Source organism: Vitis riparia, chromosome 7 (assembly GCF_004353265.1).
Source record: "Vitis riparia cultivar Riparia Gloire de Montpellier isolate 1030 chromosome 7, EGFV_Vit.rip_1.0, whole genome shotgun sequence".
Classification (NCBI taxonomy): Eukaryota; Viridiplantae; Streptophyta; class Magnoliopsida; order Vitales; family Vitaceae; genus Vitis; species Vitis riparia.
Genome location: NC_048437.1, coordinates 8,254,813 through 8,274,359, shown reverse-complemented (window position 1 = coordinate 8,274,359; position 19,547 = coordinate 8,254,813). Strand labels below are relative to the sequence as shown.

The 19,547-nt window shown below is 38.1% G+C and overlaps 2 protein-coding genes across 3 annotated transcripts in view; one reads left to right on the top strand and one right to left on the bottom strand.

Moving 5' to 3' along the window:
- Positions 1-11,359, top strand: part of LOC117918602 — a 55,754-nt gene extending 44,395 nt beyond the window's left edge. Inside the window, exons 24-25 of one of the 2 annotated variants that reach the window (XM_034835362.1) lie at positions 1,341-1,535; positions 10,564-11,359. In XM_034835362.1, coding sequence (XP_034691253.1) covers positions 1,341-1,535; positions 10,564-11,034 — 666 coding nt within the window. In that variant the 3' untranslated portion in view covers positions 11,035-11,359. The other variant, XM_034835363.1, reaches the window with a different exon arrangement.
- Positions 11,360-13,984: 2,625 nt separating this feature from the next.
- LOC117919401 lies at positions 13,985-19,371 on the bottom strand. The gene is made up of 11 exons (XM_034836590.1): positions 18,871-19,371; positions 18,678-18,748; positions 18,137-18,241; positions 17,930-18,046; positions 17,194-17,730; positions 16,740-17,107; positions 16,567-16,666; positions 16,303-16,362; positions 15,781-15,864; positions 15,565-15,681; positions 13,985-14,623 (listed from the first exon to the last, which is right to left on the bottom strand). Exons 2-11 carry the CDS (start codon positions 18,735-18,737, stop codon positions 14,321-14,323), a joined length of 1,851 nt encoding a protein of 616 aa, XP_034692481.1. The 5' UTR covers positions 18,738-18,748; positions 18,871-19,371; the 3' UTR covers positions 13,985-14,320.
- Between the last annotated feature and the right edge of the window lie 176 nt (positions 19,372-19,547).

The following is a 19,547-nucleotide window of genomic DNA, read 5'->3' as shown; positions in this document are numbered from 1 at the left end:
TCTAAGTTTAAAATGGGAGTCACTAGATACATGGTTCTGTTTCTTTTAAGAAATTCTTGATTTTATCCTCATAGTCTGAAACTTCATAAGCATAAGAAAAAAATAAGGGTTTATGTGAAAGATTACCATTCTTTACTGTCTTTGAACCTTTTTTATTTTTTTTATTTTTTTGTTACATAGTAAAAGATGTTAAAAGTTGTACATATTTGTTTCATAATTCTAGGTAGGGTACAGTTACTCCTCTTTTAAGATGTGGAAGTTATGAAGTCAAAGCTTAAAAATATTGTTCTCCAGTTTCTGTATGTGTGGGTCAAGGCTGTTGGAGGAAGAAATGCTTGTCTGGAATTTTTAAACAGTTTGGATTCTCATGGTTAGAGGAATATTGTAGTTCATGCAGTCCATTTCTCTTTTCTTTTTGCTTTCTTATGTTTTCTCAGGTGTTTCTTGCATGCATCCCAGGGGTGGAGCCAGGCAGTGCCCAGGAGGGGCAAATGATCCCCTGAAATTTTGATAAAAATGTTAGGGGTTAATGGGATTTGATCTCTTGACCTTAAATTCTGAGAAACCTAACTGCCTACCACTAGAATATGCAAGTACTTTGATGTTATTTTGCACCCCCTTGACCTATTTTCTGGCTCCGCAACTGATGCATCCCATATACATGTTTTGCCCTCCTTAGTTTTCTTAGTAATATACTAGACCCTTTCTTTGCTTTAAAAAGGAAAAAAATTGAAGTATGGTAAAATCAACAACACCCAAGGGTGTTGAAATCCATTCTTGTATTCATTAACTAGAATAAACGATCATGTATCAACCAATAAACTGTTTTAAGAAAAGTGATATATTTTTCCTAGGTTGACTTTCTGTTTTTTCTGCCTTTCCATTTTTTCCAATAACATGAATTGAAAATTAGTGAGAGAGTGAAAGAGCCATTAGAAAAGATTTATAAGTAAAGCAGATAAGTTTTCTTGTTTTCTACTTGGGAGATACAAACTGAATGTTATGTTCCATTCATTTTCGATGTTTCAATAATGCGTATTTTTCTTTTCAGGTAATATGGGGCACATTAATTTCACCTAGTTTCATGAGAACTTGTAGTTGTTTTGTTATTGTTATGTTGAAAGTAACTGTAACTTAAACATCACTGAGTTCCAGTTTGATATTGTTCTCCACTGAGGAGCCCTCATGAAGACGTAGCTCATCTGAAATCAGCAATCTGATTTTTGTCTGCCGAAATTCCATGTGCCTATTGGCTGTTCTGCATGTGCTATGTTTGTTGGGCTTTTTTTTTCTGATCTAGGTTCCTTCATTCTCCTCCCTTACTGGTTTCCTTATAACAGGTTCCACGTGGAGCTGCTGCATCAGTCTGTTTTAAGATCGGAATTGCTCACCTTGAGCAGAACCAACTTTCTGATGCATTATCCTGTTTTGATGAAGCTTTTCTGGCACTGGCCAAGGATCAATCTCGTGGAGCAGACATTAAAGCTCAGGCCACCATCTCTGCTCAATATAAGATTGCGGTAACTCTTCTTCAGGTAAATCCAAACTCCAAACAACTTAATGAGTGCAAGCTCATTTCTTGAGCCCAAGGGTGTGCACAAATATCAAACACACCTGTTGTTTCTGTTAGGACAGCTTTTCTTCTATGGATGTGGCACCTATGCATGAAAACCTAGGGTAACTGTCTATCAAAAGAAAAAAAAAACTAGGGTAACTGACCCTGTGGGAGTTTAGACTGGATGAGTTGAACCATCTAATTTCCCTTTTTTTTTTTTCCTGGAGTTTGAAATTCTGTGGCTTTAAGTTGCTGTCTGATGTTGGTAGATTATTCTTTTCACTTGCACTTTTTATCCGTGTTTACTATGCTCAGCAAACATCAATCTTGAGCAAAGTAGCTTCATATTGGAGTCAAGTCTTAGGAATTTAGGAGAATGGTATCTATGTTGGTGGAGTGTGCTGTTATACTGGTCACAAGGTGGTTGAATTGAACCAAACTTAATTCCAACATGACTGGTGGATGAGTTTGGGCAAGCATTTTTAGATGCAGGGTTGGGATTAGGTGCAAAAGGTCCCAACTTGATTTGTTAGATGCAGATTTTGGATTGCCTTGAACATTTCCAAATTAAAGGTAAGCATTAGGCTTGGTTGAAGTATTAGGAGTGGCACACAAGAAAGACATGGCATGAAAGATGTGATTAAAATAAGTTTTCAAGAGAAGTACATTAGACAACTACCATGATTGTGATATGTCAAAGGAGTTGTGTGCATCATGAAGACATATCACATAGAGGTGGAAGATTGATTTGATGAAATGTCATCCAAGATTGAGGTTATTGAAAATTGAAAAGAGTCTCAAATTCTTAATTGGTATGTATTCCTTTGGCACATATATATATATATATATATATATATCATAGAGCATTTTATATATTAGTAATTTAGTATTGTTTTGTAAAATTAGTTTCCTTATAAAATAAGGAAAGTTGTTAGAACAATATTCTAAGTCATGACGAAAAAACTATGAGATAGAGATGGACATGTAAAGTCTATACTGAGTAAGTAGAGATATGAGGACGAGTGGGAAACACTCGGTAGAGTGAGGTCTCATAATTCAAAGAGTACATTCAAGGAGTAGGGAAATGTAGGATATTTTAGGGCTCAATAGTTGTATCTGTTTTATGTGTTCTCTATAATATTTTCTATGGTATTATAGAATGATTCTCTCTCATCTGTGAATGTAGACATGATTGGTTGAATCATGTTAAAAAAACTCATATACTTTTATGTGTATTAATTTTATCTTTGTGTTATTGCATTAATATATTAGAATTGAAGCTTTCATTGGTACAATAGGTGGTATTAGAGCTTTTTTTTTTTCAACATAAGAAGTGGTATCCATAGATGAAAATATCGGGATATATCGGCTATATATCGTCGATATATCATGTATCAGAGAAGGTGGAAGCAATATATAGGTAAGATATATCGACTGACAGAAATATCAGTAAATATTAGTGAATATCGGCGATATAACAGTGATATATCGGTAATCACGAATATAACGGCAATACAAGTAAAAAATCGACTCTAAATGGAAAAATATTGTTGAAATTTTGGAGATATATCAGTGAAAAATTGGTGAAAAATTAAATTATTATAAATAAGTTAATTTTAATTATCTTATAATCTATTTAGTATACTAATTAAATGTAAAAATATTTTTAAATAAAAATATTGTGTGTCAAAATGTACTAATATTTTTAAATAAAAATCAATAAATACATTTAAATCACATAATTGGTACATTTGCAATAATTTAGTTTTAAATTAATAATTTTATTTTCAATTAATAAATACATTTATTTGCTCTTTGAGGTTTAGGCTTCCTTGTATACATCCTGTATGCTTTGTGACTGTTTGTCTTTTGATAATATACTTCATGTTTATTTATCAAAAATAAAAAAATTAATAATTTTATTTTATTTTGATATTCAAGTGTAATAATAGTATATTAAGAATAAATTAACTCAATACATTTTTAAATTAGTAGAACATTGAATTTAAATTAGTGCATTTTTACAATTAATTATTTTCAATAGATATAAGTAAATTAACTTAGTATAATAATATATTTGAATCACATAATTAGAATATTTATAATAATTTAGTTTTTTAGTGAGTACACTTACAAAATTCACATTTCTTATCGATCAACATGATATAATTAAATTTAATATCCCAAATCATATCATACATATATCAATTTCTTCAATAAAACAACTTTAAAATGTCTACTATACTTCTAATTTCATTTCTAAGAGTTTTTTTTTTACATTTTCATGAGTTTTGATCAATTTTTTATCCACCAATATTTTGTTTTAAAATATCCGTCAATATATCCATAAAATTCAAGTACCGATATACCCGTGATCACCGTTATATCCTGATTACCAATATTTTCATCTTTGGTGCTATCACAGCTTCCACTAGGTATTAGAGTTTTTGGTAGCATAATTGTTGAAAGAGAGAGAAAAAAAACTTTAATTCTCATTCATATATTAACTTCTTACAATAGAGAAATATATATACAAGGCTAGGTTGAACTAACTACCATATATGTGACCTATATTAAGAAAGGAAAGAAAGATTGTACACTATAAATACATTATATTCAACACTCCCTCTCAAGCTGGAGCATATATTTCATATGCACCAAGCTTGTTACAAATGTATGTAATCCTAGGACCTCTGAGAGATTTAGTGAAGATGTCTACTAGTTGATCATTTGAATTAACAAAACTTGTAGCAACACACCCTGATGCGATCTTCTCTCTAATGAAGTGACAGTCAACTTCAATATACTTGGTTCTTTCATGAAAGACTGGATTGGATGCAATATGTAATGCGGCCTGATTGTCACAGACTAGCTTTATCTGTTCATCTTTTCCAAATCTCAATTCCTGAAGGAGTTACCTCAACCATATGAGTTCACATGTTGCCAAAGCCATAGCTCGATACTCAGCTTCGGCGCTTGATCTGACCACTACATCTTGTTTCTTACTCTTCCAAGATATTAAGTTACCTCTAATAAAAACACGATACCCTGAGGTGGAACGCCTATCTGAGGGTGAATCAGCCCAGTCTGCATCTGTGTAATCAACAATTTGGGTATGGCCCCTATCTTCATACAACATACCTTGGCCTGGTATTCCTTTAATATATCAAAGAATGCGGATCACAGCATCCCAATGGTTGTCACATGGTGACTGTAGAAATTGACTAACCACACTCACAGGAAAAGAGATGTCTAGCCAAGTGATGGTGAGGTAGTTCAGTTTGGCTACAAGTCGTCGATATCTCCCAGGATCTCTTAGAGGTTCCCCTTGTCCTGGTACAAGTTTGACATTTGGATCCATAGGAGTGTCAACAGGTTTACATTCTAACATACCTGTTTCTTCCAAGATGTCTAAGGTAACCACACCTGAACTGGATTGAGCTATTTCAAGTCCCAGAAAGTACTTGAGTTTGCCCAAGTCTTTGGTTTGAAAGTAGTTGAAAAGGTGTTGCTTTAGTCTTTGGATACCCTCCTGATCACTGCCTATAATGATAATGTCATCCACATAAACTACCAAATAGATGCACTAGCTCGAAGAGTTATGATGATAGAAAACTGAATGATCTGCTTCACTCCGAAGCATTCCAAACTCTTGAACAACTGCCCAAACCATGCCCGAGGAGACTGTTTCAAGCCATATAGAGAGCGGCGTAACTTGCACACTAAACCGGACTCCCCCTAAGCAACAAAACCAAGTGGTTGCTCCATATACAATTCCTCGAAAAGTTCACCATGAAGGAAAGCATTCTTAATATCCAACTGATAAAGAGGCCAATGACACATAGCTACCATGGAGAGAAATAAGCGAACAGAAGCAATCTTGGCAACAGGAGAGAAGGTGTCGCCATAGTCACAACCATAAATCTGAGTATAACCTTTAGCAACCAAGCAGGCCTTAAGGCGATCAACCTGACCATCAGGACCAACTTTAATAGTGTAGACCCAACGACATCCAACCATAGATTTACCAGGAGGTAAAGAAACAAGATCCCATGTACCATTGGAGTGCAGAGCAGCCATTTCATCAACCATTGTCTGTCGCCACCCAGGATGAGAAAGTGTCTCACTAGTGCTCTTAGGAAGAGAAACAGAGGATAAAGTAGAGACAAAGGCAGAATAGGATGAAGATAATCGATGGTAGCTCAAAAAATTATAAATAGGATGAGGATTATGAGTAGATCGATTATCTTTCCGAAGAGCAATAGGCAAATGGTCAGTAGATGACAGGGTCGGGGTAGGAGAAATCGGTGGGACAGGAGGTGAGTCATCAGGTACCTCAGCTGAAGAGAGGGGAGGAGCAACAGCACAATGTCGACGATGATAAACATGAAGAGGATGAGAGAGCGCATCTGAAGGGGGGGATATATAGGGAAGTGGCAATACTTCAGAAATGGGAAGAGATTCAGAGGATGAGAAGAATGAAGAGTCCTCAAAGAAGGTGACATCAGCGGAGAGAAAATAACGATGAGTGTCAGGGGAATAACAACGATAGCCCTTCTGAAGTCGAGAGTATCCCAAGAAGATGCATTTTGTAGCCTCAGCGGAGAGCTTGTCCTGTTCAGGTGTGAGAGTATGAACAAAACAAGTACAGCCAAAGATACGAGGAGGAAGGAAATAAAGAGGTTGGGTAGGAAAAATGAGGGAATGAAGGATTTGGTCATATAATATAGATAAGGGCATACGATTAATCAAATAACAGGCTGTAAGAATAGCATCCCCCCAAAAACGAAAAGGAACATGACTATGGAGAAGGAGAGTACGAGCTGTCTCAACAAGATGTCGATTTTTACGTTCAGCAACCCCATTTTGTTGAGGAGTATGAGCACAAGATGACTGATGGAGGATCCCATGTTGGGACATAAAAGAAGTAAAGGGTGTAGAAAAATATTCTCGAGCATTGTCACTGCGTAACACTCGAATATAAACATTGAATTGTGTTTGGATTTCAGCATAAAATTTCTGGAAAATAGAGAATAATTCAGCTCGATTTTTCATTAAAAATAACCAAGTACATCTTGAATAGTCATCAATGAAAGTGACAAAATACTGAAATCCTAAAGTAGTCGTGGTCCGACATGGACCCCAAACATCAGTGTGGACAAGTTCAAAAGGAGACTTTGCCCGATTATTCAAACGCTTTGGGAACGAGACACGAGTATGTTTCCCAAGCTGACACGACTCACACACAAGCGACGATAAAGTGGAAAAACGAGGGACCATCTTTTGGAACTTGGAGAGACTAGGATGACCCAGACGACTGTGAATGAGAAGAGGAGCATCGGTGGAAATGCAGGCTACAGGAGATGAAGGTGATGTGAGGTGATAGAGGCCTTGAGACTCACGCCCTATGCCAATCGTCTTCCCCGTACTCCGGTCCTATAAGATCACAGATTTATCAAAAAAAGTTATAGAACAGTTAAGAGTACGAGTTATTTTGCTGATGGAAATAATATTAAAAGGACACTCGGGGGCATAAAGAACAGAATGGAGAGGTAGGGAAGGGAGAGGATGAACCAAACCAATACCTTTAGCCCTAGTTTGGGAACCATTAGCTAAAGTAACAGTAGGTAAGGTAGAGGTAGTAGTAATAGAGGAGAAAAGGTGTTTATTACCAGAGATATGATCAGATGCTCCAGAATCTAGAATCCATGGGCCAAGAGAAGGAAACTGAGTAAAGCAGATAGAGACATTACCGGTCTAGGCAACAGAAGCTAATGTGGCTGCCTGATATCGGAGATAGGCGTCATAATCACTACCAATCAATTTTTCCGATGTGATAGCAGGAGATCCAAAGATGACGGATGTAAAAATAGGTTTTTTAGTCGTCATATCCACTTCACCTGAGATTGAATCACGTTTGGATCAAAGAGAGCCCTAAAGGGAGGTCGGATCACAGCTGTGGAAGAAGAACCCGGTATGTCGGGACCCAAACAAAGGAGAAAAGTGACTGGAGATGAAGAAGAGGTCTTCCCAAGGCACACACAGGTCTCGGCCAAGGAAGGGAGCTGCCGTCGGAGGCCGGAGGAGGCTGAAAGAAGACTCGCGGAGGCTGAAATGCCAAAAAAATGGAGAAGCGGGGTTCGGAGAGGACTGAAGGAGGCTTAGAAGTGCAAGACGACGTCAGACGAGCCTGCTGGTAGAAACTCGGCACCAGAAAGTGGGTCACGCGCCCTCACGCGCTGGCGCATGGAATTCAAGTCGCCAGAGAAAAACGGCGCATGGATCGGTTTTTGGCTCCGGTGCTTTGAGAAAAGTTGCAGATCTCCTCTTTGCACTCCTAATGATGTGGTCGGTGTCAGAAAAATGTTGACAGTAATAAAGGTTTTCTGACCACGATATGGTTGACCCGAAAGCTTGGGAGATGGAAAAGGTGACCGGAATGAAACACAGTCACTGGACGGATTCCCGGAATTAATTACACGGGTAAACCAGAAAGAATAAAGTTTTCTCCCTTGGCTCTGATACCATGTTGAAAGAGAGAGAGAGAAAACCTTAATTCTCATTCATATATTAACTTTTTACAATAGAGAACTATATATACAAGGCTAGGTTGAACTAACTACCATATATGTGACCTATATTAAGAAAGGAAAGAAATATTATACACTATAAATACATTATATTCAACAATAACAATTTATTCATAAATTTTATGAAAAGTGAGATGTTGGATTTCTTCATGGAATTCCATTGCAATAAGTCTTTTGAGAGGATCTTAAATGCTACTTTCTTGGTGTTGGTCCTAAAGAAAGGAGGTAATGTCCCTTAGACTTATTACCTAGTGAGGGTTTTGTGTAAGCTTCTAGTAAAGGCATTGGCAAACAAGCTGAAAAGAGTGGTAAGGAGGGAAAGTGTTGTTTGGACCCTCAGAGGCAAATTTTGAACATAGTGCTTATTACTAATAAGGCACTTGTTCAAGGTTGAAAAGTTCTAGACTCTATGTTGTTTGCAAGTTAGATGAGAAAGCCTATTGACCATGTTAGTTGAATTTTCCTTTTATTAATGCCTGGAAGCATAGGCTTTGGTAACAAATGGATTGACTGGATTCGATTTTGTATCTTAAGAATGAAGTTCCTTGTATGTTAAGAATCAAGCTTAAGGGGTTTAAGGCAAGGGAACACTGTTTTCCCTATCTATTTGTATTGATGATGGAGGACTTTAGTTATATGTTAAGATGGGCTCTGGAACATGGTTAAAATTCAGGTTTCATGGTGGGGGAAGGGCTGGAGGTTTCTCACCTTCCTTTTTTTAATGGCACCCTTCTTTTTCACGAACCTTGTGTGGAGCAATACTTATTTGAATAGGACACTTTTCTGTTTCGAAGTTTCTTCAAGTCTAAAAGTTTATTGGGAGAAAAAACAAATTAATTCCCATAGGAGAGGTTTGAAGTGTAGTGGACTTCACTTACTTGTTGAGTCGTGGGGTAGTTAAGTTGCAAACCACTAATATAGGTCTCCTATTACAGCTCTCTGTTCAAGTCTTTGGTGGCTAGGTAGTAGAGGGGTTTCATAAAACAACAGAAAATCATTAATAAACAAAACATGCAAGATCCCTATTCCTTCACCCTCACACCCCTCCACCTTGAAACCATTGAAAAAACCCCTTTCTGGAATCCTAGCGATGATGCTGCTCTATACCTCCATGATGAAAAGGAACAAGTATCTGGAAGAGGGATCCTCTATCTCAAACCGTCCAGTTCTTAAAATAAAATAAAAAGAACACTATTTCTTTTTACCAATACCATGAAAAAACACATCACGGAAATGCAAAACCAAACACATCTTTAAATACAGAACCTTAGCCAACCAAGCAATTTCCTCCTAAAACTTGTCCTGTTCCTCACTGTAAGCAAAAGCTTTCAATTCACAAGCTTGCCAGCTATCTTATTTTTCAATTTGGGTCACTACTCTTGTACTTGCAATTTTGGTTCTCAATTCAATGACGTCATTGACAACAAGAACTGCATCCAAAACCTGCCGATTCTCAGAAAAGCGATGATGCAACTTGGGGACCACCTTCACAATAACCACCTTCAACCTATCAACTAAAATTTTCACCAACAGCTTATATAGGCTTCCCACTAAATCAATAGGCCCAAAATCCCTAATGTCATTTCCTTTACTTTCTTGGGAAATAAGACTATAAAATTGACTTTTAAAACCACCAAGACTGGTACAACTCAACCAAGTTGTAGGATTAGCCATGCCCATTACCAAAATGGTTATGGAGTTTGAATATTTTGTTGGCTCAGAAAACAACTCAGTTGAATTGCAGGTGAATTAGTTGTCTCGGGACAATTTTGTGATGACTCCAAGATGACTCTGAGAGGATAATGAGACTAAGCAATTCAAAGGCAGTGATGTCAGAGAAAAGGGTAGTGGAAAAGAGAAGAAGAAAAGTTATAAAAATGAAGAAGATTGAAGTAGAGAGGAGTATGTTTGGATCTTTGAGATCTGTTTGCATCTTCATCTACAGATGGATCTTTAAGTTGCTTTTTATGCCAATAAATTTTACAAAAAAACTAAAAACGAGAAGCATGAACCCTGATTATATGTTGAATGTTTCATCATTGTTCATTGTTATATTTGTTTTCCTTGTGTAATTTGAACCTGTGTCCTTTTCTTTTAACTTGAAAGTTGACCCTGAGGTGTATTTAGTCAACAACCGAGTCTAACCTAACCCAAGCTTGATTATGCACCTCAAACACTAGGTTGGACTGCATTATTTGTAGGGTTGGGCTTCAACCCAACTCTGCTCAAATTGCAGCTAGACCAGCAATCACCCCATAATAATTGATGTGTGCTTATTTCAATCTTTTCACCAAAGATTTTAAATGAAATCAACTTTATTTCCAAGTTCTGTTCTATCTTCCTGGCCTTGACCATCTCCTGATTGTGTATACATTGAATGTATCATTGTTCAACTTCTCATAATTGTTTCCATTGCAGGAAATTGGACGGTTGCAGAAAGTCCAAGGCCCTAGTGCAATCAGTGCAAAAGATGAGATGGCAAGACTGTCACGTCATCTGGGTTCATTGCCTCTTCTGGCAAAACATCGCATAAACTGCATTCGAACTGCCATTAAAAGAAACATGGAGGTGCAGAATTATGCATACTCAAAGCAGATGCTTGTTCTCCTCCTCTCCAAAGCACCTCCAAATAAGCAAGATGAATTGAGAAGCCTGGTTGAAATGTGTGATCAGAGAGGTTTATCCAATAAATCCATTGATCCTTTGGAAGATCCTTCCCAGTTCTGTGCTGCCACACTAAGCCGTTTGTCCACCATTGGATATGATGTTTGTGATCTATGTGGAGCCAAATTCTCAGCTCTCACAACTCCAGGATGTATTATCTGTGGTATGGGAAGCATTAAAAGATCAGATGCGCTTGCAGGACCTGTCCCTTCACCTTTTGGCTAACATCAAAATTGGGACAACTTTCCTCTTGGCTAATCCACCAGGGAATTTTGCCCCTCCTGTCGTAGGGGGCCCTCTTCTCCACGGGTCCTACCCCAAAATGAAAATCTCTCCAAGGGGTTAAAATAGCAGCTACCAGGTGTATATTATAATGATTATGTTTTGCGGGAAAACAGGTATATACGTGTTACTTTGTATTCGAGGCTTTTGGCTCTTTTTTTTTTGTGTTGTAAATTTCTTTGTGAACCTCATTTTTTTTCTTGCAATATACTTCATTGTTTTGGCTTGGCAGTTCTTGTCGTTACTATTTTTCACCTGATTTCAGTATCTGTGTTTGGTTATCACCGTCTTCCTCCGTCTATATTGTAACTGAAGCAATATTAATGGTAGGGATGCCAGTGCTAACCGTAGGATTGGAAAATGACTTGAATTGCAAACACCAGGTAAGAACTTGGTTTGCCTCTTTTGATGACAAGCAACAAGATTAACAAACTCCTGCTGAGAAGAATACGCACCCAGTGAACCTGCGATCTGAATGGCAGTTCTAATTATAAAATAAAAGAGCTCTGTTTCCAAACAAGTATGTCCATCTTCAATTGTAATCTTATTTTGGAAGGTTGCATATGTCAGAATAGTTCTCCAAAGTGGTTTTTCTTGTTCAACATATAATTAAGGGGGAGGATGTTGGTGAGCAGCCTTTCATGGACGGAAAGCTCTTTCTTAATATTGAACACCATTTTTAAGGACTACACAAAACCCAGCTAAACCGACCTTGAATGATGTCACAGCCGGAATCTCTCAGAGGTGCAAATCAAACCTGAAGACCTCTTACGGCTCTGGTTAGCTTTCTTAATACTAAGACATGGCCACTTTCTCATAGTTTTTATACTACCAAGCCAACTCACATTGTAGGAAAATATTTATGGTTGTGTCAAATATGTTTAGAATGGATTCAAGTATCCACTCGCTAGTTTAAAGGTCAGATTCGACCTAGGAACCAAGACAAGCTCCCATAACACAACTGATGTAAAATGAGAGTTTCTTTATGTTTATTTCTTGGGTGGTTCCAGTTTCTGTTCGCTAGTTTTCGCTTACCCCCAAAGAAGCTCAAATGAATTATCATCTCACGTCTGAAATCCAAAAGATGCCCAATTAAATTCCCATTTCTCTAACATGATATGATATCCACAAATGATCAGGTAACACTTAGGGCAGGAGCAACATGAGAGGTAAATAATCATCTTTGAGAACATTTGGAACTTTGTTCCTGTGTCTTAGCCTTTGGTATGCCATTTGAGAGAGAGACAATGCATGCCCATGATCTTGATATCATTTCTGAAGAAATGAAATATCACAAGCTATTCAAGAGACAGTATCTTTTGGGATACAGGGATGGATCTTAGGACATGCCGTAACCAGGCTGGTGGATAGCTTTAGTAGTAAACGCCCTAGTTACCCCCATGCACCCAGATGGTGGTCTGTCATCGGTGGTCCCAATCTGACATGGCAAGACCGCCCCGGTGCGAAACAAGGAGCTCAAGTACTGGACCTAATCACAAGCCATTGTTGTTGAACAGTCAGGTTAATAATAGAGTACCACCGGAAACTACTGTAGACTGCACCATCAAGTTTTCACGTCTTTCCAGTTCCCACACCTTAGAGAAGAGCTGGACCATTCACTTGTGTCTAAACTTTGATAGCATGGGACAAAGATAGATCCAGTGTTTCATGTGGCACACACGTAAGGTTGCTTCATTGTGTCTACCAGCTTGCATCTCTACGATTTTGTCTTTATTCACCTACTCCTTTTACCAAAATCTTCAGTGTTAGTGGATCAAGAAGAATGCCTTCCATGTGTGAATGGGCGTGGGCATATATGCACGTCGGCTTGTGTAAGAGGGAGTGGGGGGTTTGGCTTTCAAGATCGATTGGTTGGTGAAAAGAAAATGAGCTGGAATAAGACAAAAATGGTAGGCACAGTGCCACCACTAGTTCTCTGCAGGTGGAAGCTGAATCATGCCAAAGATAAAGCAGCTATCTATCTCCGCTCGCATTCTTCCTCGTTTTCAGCATCATTATCTACATTTTCTTCTTTTAGCCATATCCATTCCGGAGTTCAAGGTAAAAGACGATGTCAAACGTAGCTCGATTCTTTTTGGGTGTGAAGCAGTATCAAACCAAAATACCCAACAAGCATTAGCTCTCCCTGAAAAGGAGGTGATCCAGCCGCACCTTCCAGTACGGCTACCTTGTTACGACTTCACTCCAGTCACTAGCCCTGCCTTCGGCATCCCCCTCCTTGCGGTTAAGGTAACGACTTCGGGCATGGCCAGCTCCCATAGTGTGACGGGCGGTGTGTACAAGGCCCGGGAACGAATTCACCGCCGTATGGCTGACCGGCGATTACTAGCGATTCCGGCTTCATGCAGGCGAGTTGCAGCCTGCAATCCGAACTGAGGACGGGTTTTTGGAGTTAGCTCACCCTCGCGGGATCGCGACCGCATGCTCTTCTATAAGGAGATACCTTTTCTAGGATTTTGTACAAGGGACATGGTCTAGGCAAAGGTAGTTTGGTTTCATATGCTCACTGAAGCTTATGATCCAAGGGCAGGTTTGGTCACGCGAACGTCTGAAGTCTGAACCAGGAATCCTAGCCTTTAAGAGGAGTTTAGTCTATGCCCCTTCATATATACAGCATATTGTTTATCAGTTGCACAGTGCAACCTGGAATGGATCAAAACCTACAAGCCAGAACTGATTGTATGGGTGGATTTTAAGTTACTAATACCTCTCTCTCTCTCTCTCTCTCTCTTTAATGACAGAAAATCTTTGCAAAATAATAATAATAAACCCAAAATTAAAACTAAAATGGGTTACGGAATTTCAATGCAGATTTCCTCTTTTATATCTCGAAGTCCACAAAGTTGGATGAAGGCATCATTTCAGATTCATATTATGCTCAACAATTTCATTGCCAACAATATTTGTTTAAATCAAATAAAATTATGAAATAAATTCTAAAATGAAACAAGAAACATAAAATGAATTAACTAGAAGACATCATCATCTTTCATGTGCTCTCCCCCCAAAACCAAATAGAATGAACCAATAGCAACTAAAACCCATTTGTGGGAGAAAATTGTATCTCTCCAGCAGTTCCTTACATGGGCTAGATCATATATATATATATATAGATATTTTTATAATGTCTTTTATATCCATATACAAAACCCTGATATCTAAACTCAAAGAATTATACTGACTGAAGGATGAGATAAGAAACAGTCTTTCACCGGTGTAAAAGGTACCTGAAACTGAAATCATATGGCATCACTTGTACCAACTGTGAAAGAGGCCCTCTTCCCCTTCTCTCGAGGCACTTAACTGCTTCATTCCGGAGGTCATCCGGGAGTTGCAGACTGATCCAATCCAGAAATGATTCAAAGTCCTTTGCAAAGTCAAGTAGATACCAATCCAACAGTTTGGGGATAATTAACTTGTTTGTTATTGAGATACCAACTGCTGCATGTAGATAGTCTCTCTTTGCCACTTCCAACTCAATTTCCACTTCAGATGCTGTGTACACCCTCACCTTCATATGACAATTCCATGTTAGCAGAAGTTTATGCATGAACTATATTTAAATTCAAAGACAATGCTAAGGTGGCTTTGGAAATATTATTATGCAACAGTGATTGTCGGTTACAAAAATAAATCATCAGAAAGAGCTATTTGAAAATGAATCTCTGGTGGATAAAGAGATGTCTTGTCCCAATAACAGATTTCATAATTCATCTCCATTTTTCATCAGATAGGAGGGCATTTTCCTCAAGAATGTACTTCCTGGTCAAATTCATTCATTCCCAATCAGCAAAGTGGGGATTTATAATGCACCACACCAAATTTTCAAGATTGTTAGACCATGGTGCATACAAGATGCCATGAGGTCAGCTGCTAAAGTCTGCTGAAAGTTGTGAATGCTAAACAACTCTCGAGGGTGGGTGCAATGCATTGCACCATCCAACCATAACCCCAACAATTGCATTTGCACAATTCAAAATTTTGAAATGGAAAGCAACCTATTATGATAAATGTCTTGTATCTGAGCCCAAGAGGCATCCTTGTAGCTCGGGGCTGATATCTTTTCCAAAACCCATATGGTGGTCAGTGACAGTGGGCCCGAGGAGAAATTTCTTGGGCATACCAAGGTATTTTCATCATTGGGTTGGATGTAAGTACCCCCTCACAGTGCAATTAGAGTTGTATTGCAGCCTTGAGATTTCTGTAATGAGAGATGAGAGTTGGGACTTTTGCAACCCTAATTCATTATATGTGATAGTCAATTTAATGACCCTCTCCTATGAGGACATAGGCACATTGTTAAATCACATAATTCTTGTTTCATGCTGTAATTGCACTTTAATTTCCTTACAGTTACCAGGTTTGATGATTTCAGGGCCAGGCACCCAACCAAATCGAAAAGAATTGTCCTCTATAACTGGATAGCCAAATCTAATATTAGGTAAAACTTACAGCAGGAGAAGACCAGCTACCGCAGGAAAGTGCAAAGGTAACCAAAGGTTCGGACCACTCCAATCCAAATGTGCTGCGAGCCTTCATCTCATCAGTTTTTGCAGCTTTTGAGCAGGTCTAGTAACAAGACGGAAAAAGGAAATCCACCATGCAATTTAAGATACACATTTTGCCAATGCAGTCCAGTTAATAAAACTTGAGATGGTTTTAACTTACATATTTCAAGTGATAAGGCAGTCTCAAGATGAAATGCTCAATCGTAATTGCATTCAGCAAGCATCCTCCAACATTTATTGTTGCCTGAGGAACCAGAATTGAAAAGCGGTTACTGTTTTTCAACACCATTAGCACTGCCATTCAGGAGATCATGTCCGTAAAGTATTGTTGGAAAGTCAACTGAATCTTCAAAGTAATTACTCAGAAGCTAGAATTTTATGAAGAAGAGCATGGTTATGGTGGAGTCACATCTAGATATTTGTGCTACTAATAATGATAGTTCCAAGAGCATGTATTTAAACCAGTTCTAACTTCTAACTTCTGAGCCTTTTGTAGACTAGACCATACAAGAAACATGAGATTCAAGTTTAAGCAAATATAATGTCTTGGAATATTGTTAATATGTCCATATTCCTAATATACATTAATACATGCACTACAAGAGAAGAATAAAATAAAATAGAAAGGCGTTTGCAAGGTTATACTGGATAACAACAAACAAGAATAATAGGACAGACTTACCTTCTGCATCAGAGCTACGACCATTTCAGGATTCTCAGGCACTCCATGCTCCAGAAATGCCTGAAACACTGGTAGAATCAGTACTCTTGCCTTGCTTTTCTACGGTAAATTGTCTAAATGTAAATAACTTGCAGTAAGCCATACAACATCCATGTGAGTAGTTCATTTTGATAAATTTATTTATGCTTGAAACTATGAGCCAATTGTCTTTTCTTTTCTGCATTGTAAATTTTTAAACATGAGGATGACAGTGAGATCTCTTACATTCATCATGCAGGAATTGTATATGTTTATCCAAAATGCGAGCTTCTGCTGATGGGTAAGACCCTCTAAGTTGACACAGGCAAGCTTCCCCAGTAGGAGCCTGATTATTTAGAATGGGAAGGTAAATACAAATATTGGAAGTATTAAATCAGACGAAAAAACATAAAACTTACTTTAGTCTGTGGATCAGAAACAGTGCATTTGTTTTTCTGTTCAGATCAACTGAACCAGCTTGAATGTCACAGAGATGCTTGTAGGGCCCAACATTTCTTGCTCCAAATTCTAAACAGATACCATAAGGATCCAGAGACTCTGCTTCTCCATTACTTTCATTAGAAGCAAATACTAATGGAGGGGGGGTGGCATCTGATTCCACCACTTTTTCCCTCAATGTGCTCATTCTTAAGAAAATGCTGGACAAGCACTTCACAATGTCCTCAGAGATTTTGTTCGGTCCGCTGTCAGCTTCTGATACCCTTTCATCTAAAGAAGCACAAGAGCTTTCTTGTGCTCTTTCCTGGTCAACTAATCTGCACTCTAGCTGGACAATTGATGGCGGTAATTAATTTTACTATAAAAATGCTCAAATCTTATTTTTACTGATAACTGCTTATTACTAATAGATACCTGCAGCTTCAGAGGATCCCGAAACTTTTCTACTGGTTCGTGCTTAATCGGAGATTTCTTAACTGGGGTTATAACTCTGGGAGATTTCTTATCTGGAGATTGCTTATTCTTTGACGAGTTCATACATGTTCGGTTCTCCTTTCCTTGCCGATCCTCCTCCAAAAGAGGTGAAGATGAATTGCGTTTCTTTAAAGCCTGTGTTCCATTCACAGTCCTGGTGGAACAATGTCCTGCTCTATCAGAGACAAAGTCAGCTGATAATAGCTTTCTACTTGAAGTACTTCTGGTGAGAGAAGGCAGAGGTCTGGTGGCAGATGTTTCTAAATTGATTTCATTTTGGGATAAAGACTTTGATTGCTCCTGTTTGGAACTTCCAACACTGGATTGATCAATCACATCGGTCGAGTTTTCTACATGCCTCTTGCAGGATATGTATACAGCTTCCTGATAAAGACCTTGTCGGAAATTCACAACCTGTTCTTCCAGCCGAACAACCTCCTCTTCCAATACGGCAACTTCAGCAAGAAGCTCTAATGTCTATAACAAAGCAAATCACATTCCACCATTATTCTCAAAATCAAAGTTCAAGATAATGTACAAATTTTCCAAACTAAATATCACATTGATATGTTTTCGTGTTGGGTTTCTCTTATTTTCCTCTATCAAAGCCCATCTATGGCATTGACCCTTCTCTATTATGCTAAAAAGTTAAAAGTAAATCATGAATTATACTAACATATGGAGGCAGATAAGGAGGAAGACGAGGAAGAGCTCCTAAAGGTCTAGTAAATGCCCTCTCCAATGCTCTGTGAACATTCTCTTCATGCCTAAGCTTCTTCTTTAGCTTGTCTACCTGAAAATTTGAATGCGAAATAGTATCAGATCAACCGAAAACAAAAGAAAATAATAGTGAAAAGCACAAAATGAAGATAAAATTGAGTACATCTTGTAGTAAGGCCATTTTCCTTTCTCTGCTCGACCTTCTGCGATTCATGGAAGTTTTGTTAGCACCCACTAATCTGCTTCCCTCATTCTCCATCTTCTTCTCCTTTGAAAATTTGGATGGAAGAAAAAAATTATAATGAAAAGAAAAAGGTTACAACAAAATTAGACTCTGAAGAAAAGAAACTATTCGTTTCTTAAGAGAAATAAAGAAATCCAGAGATTTGGATCAAAAGTACATACTTTTTCAGTCCGGAAGGAGATTTCACAATCAGTAAGAATAATTAAAAGGAAATAAAGTCGCATATTTTCTTTATCAAAAGACAATAGTCACAATACTATAAAACAACAATGTAACAGAAGGGAGAAATGAAATAAAAAAGACTAGATTTTCTAGTGAATTTGAAAACCCCAACAAGAGGTGCTTCAAACACAAACTTTTTCAGAATTTCTAGGAACTGAAACACCAGGGCCTTATTTTCCGGAGAAACAAACAGACCCATCTTGAAATTGGTACGAAATGAGATTATGAGAGAGCATACTTTCTCATGAACCAGAGGCGTTTTCATGGTCTGAAGAGCAGTCCGGACTCTGGTATTCATCTCTTAGTTTCCTGCAAAACCAAAGAAAGAGCAACAAAATTAATACCCAAAAAATCGATTAAATAAAACGAAATATAAAATGATCGTAAAACCAGGAAGTAACAGCAAAAGAAAAGGTAAAAAAGGAACAGACCCTTTAGAGAGCGAGAGCGAGGGAGAGAAAGAGAGTTCATTTCATAACTTTACAGAGCGGGAAACTTGAATGCAATATTACACAGAGACACGAATGCCTGCATCTTTTCTTTTCGATGTTGGTGAAGCTACACAACAACCCCACACACCAGAAGATGAAAAGAATCACAAAACGACGAAGTTTCGAGCTATAACGTCATTCAAGGAAAGCGTAACAGATGGTGAAGAACAACTGTTTTTTCTCTAATACTATATTGCAAACATCATGCTTGGGGGAGCACAAGAGAGAGATTGCTTCAAACAGAGTTTGTTTTTTTCTTTTTCTTTTTCAAGATTGGAGTGAGAGAGATTCACAATGGTTGTACACAAAAGAGCTTTTCCCGGGAGAGGAAGAAGTGGGGATGCGAGTGTGATCTGGCACTGAGGACAGTGTCCAGTGAGACGTATGTGATTGGCTGGAAGTGGGAGGTGCACTTTAGCCTTCTGCCCGACTACATGCTCTCATCATTATCTAACGTGCGCTTCTTCCTACTTCATTTGCCTTTATTCACACGCTATACGCAGCTACGCTACCCACATTGCTATTTTCCTTTCTTTTCTTTTCTTTTCCTTTCTTTTCTTTTCCTCTCCATCAAATACTGAAATTTGGAAAGTGGTTCTCAAGTCTCCACCACACAC

Excerpts from the sequence above, each read along its gene's own strand:
- LOC117919401 (XM_034836590.1), bottom strand. The coding sequence starts at position 18,737 with ATGAATACCAGAGTCCGGACTGCTCTTCAGACCATGAAAACGCCTCTG. Across the intron at positions 18,047-18,136 it reads AAATGGCCTTACTACAAGAT|GTAGACAAGCTAAAGAAGAA; the intron begins GTACTCAATTTT and ends TCAAATTTTCAG. Across the intron at positions 16,667-16,739 it reads TTTCTGATCCACAGACTAAA|GCTCCTACTGGGGAAGCTTG; the intron begins GTAAGTTTTATG and ends CTAAATAATCAG.